This window comes from Panulirus ornatus, chromosome 10, assembly GCF_036320965.1.
Source record: "Panulirus ornatus isolate Po-2019 chromosome 10, ASM3632096v1, whole genome shotgun sequence".
Lineage (NCBI taxonomy): Eukaryota > Metazoa > Arthropoda > Malacostraca > Decapoda > Palinuridae > Panulirus > Panulirus ornatus.
Genome location: NC_092233.1, coordinates 10,700,111 through 10,707,097, shown reverse-complemented (window position 1 = coordinate 10,707,097; position 6,987 = coordinate 10,700,111). Strand labels below are relative to the sequence as shown.

General features: G+C 47.5%; 2 protein-coding genes across 3 annotated transcripts; both read right to left on the bottom strand.

Moving 5' to 3' along the window:
* Positions 1-411: 411 nt before the first annotated feature.
* On the bottom strand, positions 412-2,457 carry LOC139750655 (uncharacterized). Its single transcript, XM_071665335.1, has 2 exons — positions 1,840-2,457; positions 412-1,758 (listed from the first exon to the last, which is right to left on the bottom strand). Exons 1-2 carry the CDS (start codon positions 2,182-2,184, stop codon positions 484-486), a joined length of 1,620 nt encoding a protein of 539 aa, XP_071521436.1. The 5' UTR covers positions 2,185-2,457; the 3' UTR covers positions 412-483.
* Positions 2,458-4,104: 1,647 nt separating this feature from the next.
* LOC139750654 (uncharacterized) lies at positions 4,105-6,210 on the bottom strand. Of its 2 annotated transcripts, XM_071665334.1 has the most exons (3): positions 5,422-6,210; positions 5,009-5,350; positions 4,105-4,909 (listed from the first exon to the last, which is right to left on the bottom strand). In XM_071665334.1, the coding sequence occupies exons 1-3, from the start codon at positions 5,935-5,937 to the stop codon at positions 4,214-4,216; spliced, it is 1,554 nt and encodes a 517-aa protein (XP_071521435.1). In that variant the 5' UTR covers positions 5,938-6,210; the 3' UTR covers positions 4,105-4,213. The 2 variants fall into 2 exon arrangements, with proteins under 2 accessions (XP_071521435.1, XP_071521434.1); XM_071665333.1 differs by having other exon boundaries at positions 4,105-5,350.
* Positions 6,211-6,987: the final 777 nt, after the last annotated feature.

The following is a 6,987-nucleotide window of genomic DNA, read 5'->3' as shown; positions in this document are numbered from 1 at the left end:
GGAGCATGTGATAGAATGGAAGAAAGTAAACTGTAGATTGATATTGGTGAAACTGAAAGTGGATGGAGAGAAATGGATCCAGATGGTATCAAAAAACAAAGTACTCATTTCAAGTGTCCAAGAAGAAAAACAAAGTAGTTAAATCTGCAATAACACCTTGGGAAAGAGCAAAAAGAAATCAAACAAAAATCAAAGCCCATCAACTCCTCTAGTCTTAACGCTACATCGCTAACGCGGGAAATATCGAATGTGTGTTTGATGACGTATTTGTACATATGGCGGTAAGGGCGTCCTGCACATGAGGGCCGCCCTATATTTCCTCCGTTTTTCTCACCACCATATTGTCTCTCTCCAAACACACCTTTAAGGTTTCTTTAAGGTCATCATTAGGAATTAAACATATAACAAAAACTTGTTAATAGAATAAATATATATGAAAAACACGCTATACTTCGCCTCAAATATCACTCTTTTCACTCACCCTTAGACTTCAGCCTCTTCACAATTCGCCACGAAATTCATCCTCAGACTCCTACCTTTCAGCTTCGTTTTCAACTGATCGTCAGACTTGTGTCGTCCAACTTGGTTGTCATCATTGTGGGATGAAGTTCTTGGCCGTTGTAAGTTGCTGTACTGGTGGTGACGATTTCCTCTGGGTCTAATGAGCCTATGTATATGAGACACTGCCCTGTCGACGTCTCCCTCCCATCCAAGGACATGTATGTCCTTATAATCTTCACGTTTGTTGGGGACGTAGATGTCGACACAATGTTTCTTCCTAATACCGTCGACTGTCTTGCCAGCCCTGCCGATGATCTTGCTATGCAGTTTCTCATCAACAGACAGCATATCCAGTACATGACCAGATGGCCACAGTCTGGAGGGACGGTCTCGGTAGCTGACATCAGACACCAGAGAGAAAAGGTCCACTTCAGTAGGTTGATACAGCTGGAGTTCTTGCTGTATGTCGAGGCAGGCGTGAGTGACTGGTTCCCGATCACCTGTTATCACTATATAGTTCTTATCATCACCGGGGAACGTAATGTTGACTTTGTAGAAGTCCTGTATGGATGGAACGTTGATCTTAAGGTACTCATGTTCTGCGAGTGGCACCTCCATCCATTCTGTCCACCTTCTCTGTCGAGATGGGACACGCTTACGTTCCTTGGGTGATGGGACAGGCTTCTCTTCCTTGGGAACCTTGGGTGATGGAACAGGCTGCCGTTCCTTGGTTGATGGGACAGGCTGCCGTTCCTTTGCTGATGGGACAGGCTGCCGTTCCTTAGAAACCTTGGGTGATGGGACAGGCTTCTTCTCCTTGGAAACCTTGGTTGATGGGACAGGCTGCCGTTCCTTGGGAACCTTGGTTGATGGGACAGGCTGCCGTTCCTTGGGTGATGGGACAGGCTGCCGTTCCTTGTAAACCTTGGGTGATGGGACAGGCTGCCGTTCCTTGGGAACCTTGGTTGATGGGACAGGCTGCCGTTCCTTGGGAACCTTGGTTGATGAGACAGGCTGCCGTTCCTTGGGAACCTTGGTTGATGGGACAGGCTGCCGTTCCTTGGTTGATGGGACAGGCTGCCGTTCCTTGGGAACCTTGGGTGATGGGACAGGCTGCCGTTCCTTGGGAACCTTGGTTGATGGGACAGGCTGCCGTTCCTTGGGTGATGGGACAGGAGTCTTTTCCTTGGGAACCTTGGTTGATGGGACAGGATTCTTTCCCTTGGGAACCTTGGGAGATGGAACAGGCTGCCGTTCCTTGGAAACCTTCGGTGATGGAACAGGAGTCTTTTCCTTGGGAACCTTGGTTGATGGAACAGGAGTCTTTTCCTTGGGAACCTTGGGAGATGGAACAGGCTGCCGTTCCTTGGGTGATGGGATAGGCTTCCCTTCCTTGGGTGTTGGTGCAGGTATTTGTTTCTTGGGCGGTTGTACAGCTTCTCTAGTCACCTGCTGGACTGGAGAAGGTGCAACAGTTGCCCTAACCTTCCTCACCAAGAAGGCCATCACCCAGGAGGCCATATGCTTCACCAGTGCCATTTGAGCACAAAGGTAAATGCTGGCGTAAACGACCACCGCCAGACCCAGGAAGAAGCTGACCAACACCTGCAGTAGGAGGGTCATGTTCCTGGGCTCCTCCACGGGCTGGGACACAAGGTCCTCAAGGATCCGCACGTTCTTCATGAGGCGGAAAAGACGCCGTGCATCACCCAAGGACGGGGTGGAGACGTGTGATGCCGTCTCCACCGGTGAGGTGAAGTCCTTCACCTTCACCAGACCCAAGAGAGGGAGTCGGAGGGCGTACTGGTGTATGTGTCTTTCCTCCAGGATAGAGATCAGCTTCCTCTGCTAATTGACGAGGACGTTGGACAGGAACCAGGGCACGATCACGCTCAGGACCACGAGGCACACAGCCACCAAAGTGCAACAGTAGATTATTTTATATTTATTCATTTTCATTTCAAATAATAATTAGTGGTTATACTTAGACGGAAGATGAGACGTTTCGCAAGAAAGAGAATATGATGGTCGAAGAGCCAGGAATTGCAGGGTGGCGGTGGCGGAGGAGGAGGAGGTGATGATATTTCTTTGTCCACCTTCAGGAGCGTGTTAGAGAAGATCATCATGACTACACCTTGTTCACTCAGATCTGATAGCTGGGACATAGAAACGTTGGAGTTAAGATGGCTCATTGGCTCATGCAACACCCAGGAAGCGAGGTAAATCTACGATATTTCTTAACACTGATGTATTCATAATTGTAACTTGTTTACAGTATAGGAAGAGGGTGAGGATCTGCATAGGAAGTATGCCGTTGTTGGGCAACATTGGAGTTGGTTATAACGTTATGTAGGACAGTGTTAGCAGCTTTGATGCACTACACCGGGTTATAGTGATGGGTGATTTGAATGAAAAGGTGAGTAATATGGAAGTTGAGGGAATAATTGGTGTACATGGGGTGTTCAGAGTTGTAAATGGAAATGGTGAAGAAAGAAAGAGAGAGAGTTTTACACGTGTTGCTTCGTCTCTTTAACCTTGAACATTTGTACTATGCCTCTCTTCCTGTGTACAGATGTATTACATATGCTTTGTGAGGAATTACATATGCAGAGGTAATTAGCATACATGAATCTATCGATGTGTTATGTGTGATACTCTAGTTTCCTATTAATGTTTATATACAACAATACAATGAACAATAGGACATGGTGGCGGCAAGAAGGCTAATATTTCCCAATATATTCATGTACTCATGTACTGTGTGATCATTACATGAGGAAAATGAGAAAGTTACCGAATAGGAAAGATATCTAATAGTCTTTCAAAAGTGGAATGTGTTCCATCAGTATAAAGAAATATATGAAAGACTATCCCTAAGGATAGGGGAGAAAGAATGTCCCACGCATTCCCTGTTCCAAAAGAAGGAACAGAGTATGCTCATCCTCCTCGAAGGCTCAGATTGAGGTATCTAAATATTTGTGGATGGAACCAAGACGAGAAAAATGTAGAGATTGGTAGTATGTTTAAGGAAAGGAACCTGGATGTTTTGGCTCTGAGTGAAACGTAGCTAAAGGGTAAGGGGGAAGAGTGGTTTGGGGATGTCTTGGGAATAAAGTCATGGGTTTGTGATTGGACAAGAGGAAGGGAAGGAGTAGCACTACTCCTGAAACAGGAGTGGTGGGAGCATGTGATAGAATGGAAGAAAGTAAACTGTAGATTGATATTGGTGAAACTGAAAGTGGATGGAGAGAAATGGATCCAGATGGTATCAAAAAACAAAGTACTCATTTCAAGTGTCCAAAGAGAAAAACAAAGTAATTACATCTGCAATAACACCTTGGGACAGAGCAAAAAGAAATCAAACAAAAATCAAAGCCCATCAACTCCTCTAGTCTTAACGCTACATCGCTAACGCGGGAAATATCGAATGTGTGTTTGATGACGTATTTGTACATATGGCGGTAAGGGCGTCCTGCACATGAGGGCCGCCCTATATTTCCTCCGTTTTTCTCACCACCATATTGTCTCTCTCCAAACACACCTTTAAGGTTTCTTTAAGGTCATCATTAGGAATTAAACATATAACAAAAACTTGTTAATAGAATTAATATATATGAAAAACACGCTATACTTCGCCTCAAATATCACTCTTTTCACTCACCCTTAGACTTCAGCCTCTTCACAATTCGCCACGAAATTCATCCTCAGACTCCTACCTTTCAGCTTCGTTTTCAAACTGATCGTCAGACTTGTGTCGTCCAACTTGGTTGTCATCATTGTGGGATGAAGTTCTTGGCCGTTGTAAGTTGCTGTACTGGTGGTGACGATTTCCTCTGGGTCTAATGAGCCTATGTATATGAGACACTGCCCTGTCGACGTCTCCCTCCCATCCAAGGACATGTATGTCCTTATAATCTTCACGTTTGTTGGGGACGTAGATGTCGACACAATGTTTCTTCCTAATACCGTCGACTGTCTTGCCAGCCCTGCCGATGATCTTGCTATGCAGTTTCTCATCAACAGACAGCATATCCAGTACATGACCAGATGGCCACAGTCTGGAGGGACGGTCTCGGTAGCTGACATCAGACACCAGAGAGAAAAGGTCCACTTCAGTAGGTTGATACAGCTGGAGTTCTTGCTGTATGTCCAGGCAGGCGTGAGTGACTGGTTCCCGATCACCTGTTATCACTATATAGTTCTTATCATCACCGGGGAACGTAATGTTGACTTTGTAGAAGTCCTGTATGGATGGAACGTTGATCTTAAGGTACTCATGTTCTGCGAGTGGCACCTCCATCCATTCTGTCCACCTTCTCTGTCGAGATGGGACACGCTTACGTTCCTTGGGTGATGGGACAGGCTTCTTTTCCTTGGGAACCTTGGGTGATGGAACAGGCTGCCGTTCCTTGGTTGATGGGACAGGCTGCCGTTCCTTTCCTGATGGGACAGGCTGCCGTTCCTTAGAAACCTTGGGTGATGGGACAGGCTTCTTCTCCTTGGAAACCTTGGTTGATGGGACAGGCTGCCGTTCCTTAGAAACCTTGGGTGATGGGACAGGCTTCTTCTCCTTGGAAACCTTGGTTGATGGGACAGGCTGCCGTTCCTTGGGAACATTGGTTGATGGGACAGGCTGCCGTTCCTTGGGTGATGGGACAGGCTGCCGTTCCTTGGGAACCTTGGTTGATGGGACAAGCTGCCGTTCCTTGGGAACCTTGGTTGATGGGACAGGCTGCCGTTCCTTGGGAACCTTGGTTGATGGGACAGGCTGCCGTTCCTTGGTTGATGGGACAGGCTGCCGTTCCTCGGGAACCTTGGGTGATGGGACAGGCTGCCGTTCCTTGGGAACCTTGGTTGATGGGACAGGCTGCCGTTCCTTGGAAACCTTGGGTGATGGAACAGGAGTCTTTCCTTGGGAACCTTGGGTGATGGGACAGGCTGCCGTTCCTTGGGAACCTTGGTTGATGGGACAGGCTGCTGTTCCTTGGGTGATGGGACAGGCTGCCGTTCCTTGGAAACCTTCGGTGATGGAACAGGAGTCTTTTCCTTGGGAACCTTGGTTGATGGAACAGGAGTCTTTTCCTTGGGAACCTTGGGAGATGGAACAGGCTGCCGTTCCTTGGGTGATGGGATAGGCTTCCCTTCCTTGGGTGTTGGTGCAGGTATTTGTTTCTTGGGCGGTTGTACAGCTTCTCTAGTCACCTGCTGGACTGGAGAAGGTGCAACAGTTGCCCTAACCTTCCTCACCAAGAAGGCCATCACCCAAGAGGCCATATGCTTCACCAGTGCCATTTGAGCACAAAGGTAAATGCTGGCGTAAACGACCACCGCCAGACCCAGGAAGAAGCTGACCAACACCTGCAGCAGGAGGGTCATGTTCCTGGGCTCCTCCACGGGCTGGGACACAAGGTCCTCAAGGATCCGCACGTTCTTCATGAGGCGGAAAAGACGCCGTGCATCACCCAAGGACGGGGTGGAGACGTGTGATGCCGTCTCCACCGGTGAGGTGAAGTCCTTCACCTTCACCAGACCCAAGAGAGGGAGTCGGAGGGCGTACTGGTGTATGTGTCTTTCCTCCAGGATAGAGATCAGCTTCCTCTGCTAATTGACGAGGACGTTGGACAGGAACCAGGGCACGATCACGCTCAGGACCACGAGGCACACAGCCACCAAAGTGCAACAGTAGATTATTTTATATTTATTCATTTTCATTTCAAATAATAATTAGTGGTTTTACTTAGACGGAAGATGAGACATTTCGCAAGAAAGAGAATATGATGGTCGAAGAGCCAGGAATTGCAGGGTGGCGGTGGCGGAGGAGGAGGAGGAGGAGGTGATGATAGTTCTTTGTCCACCTTCAGGAGCGTGTTAGAGAAGATCATCATGACTACACCTTGTTCACTCAGATCTGATAGCTGGGACATAGAAACGTTGGAGTTAAGATGGCTGATTGGCTCATGCAACACCCAGGAAGCAAGGTAAATCTACGATATTTCTTAACACTGATGTATTCATAATTGTAACTTGTTTACAGTATAGGAAGAGGGTGAGGATCTGCATAGGAAGTATGCCGTTGTTGGGCAACATTGGAGTTGGTTATAACGTTATGTAGGACAGTGTTAGCAGCTTTGATGCACTACACCGGGTTATAGTGATGGGTGATTTGAATGCAAAGGGGAGTAATATGGAAGTTGAGGGAATAATTGGTGTACATGGGGTGTTCAGAGTTGTAAATGGAAATGGTGAAGAGCTTGTAACGGCCCTTGTCACCATCAAGCTACTTGTATGTATGAGCGTCAGTGAAGCCCCTAAAATGCTCTTCAACCCAAGAGCATCAACCGATGGATAACGTTCCCACCGCCACCTGTGTTGCAATGCTCTCTCTCTCTCTCTCTCTCTCTCTCTCTCTCTCTCTCTCTCTCTCTCTCTCTCTGTCTCTCTCTTTCTCTCTCTCTCTCTCTCTCTCTCTCTCTCTCTCTCTCTCTC

Coding starts and splice junctions, on each gene's coding strand:
- LOC139750655 (XM_071665335.1), bottom strand. CDS start 2,184: ATGAAGAACGTGCGGATCCTTGAGGACCTTGTGTCCCAGCCCGTGGAG. Junction 1,759..1,839: donor AGCCTGTTCCATCTCCCAAG/GTTCCCAAGGAA, acceptor AAGGTTTCCAAG/GAACGGCAGCCTGTTCCATC.
- LOC139750654 (XM_071665333.1), bottom strand. CDS start 5,937: ATGAAGAACGTGCGGATCCTTGAGGACCTTGTGTCCCAGCCCGTGGAG. Junction 5,351..5,421: donor AGCCTGTCCCATCACCCAAG/GTTCCCAAGGAA, acceptor CCATCAACCAAG/GTTCCCAAGGAACGGCAGCC.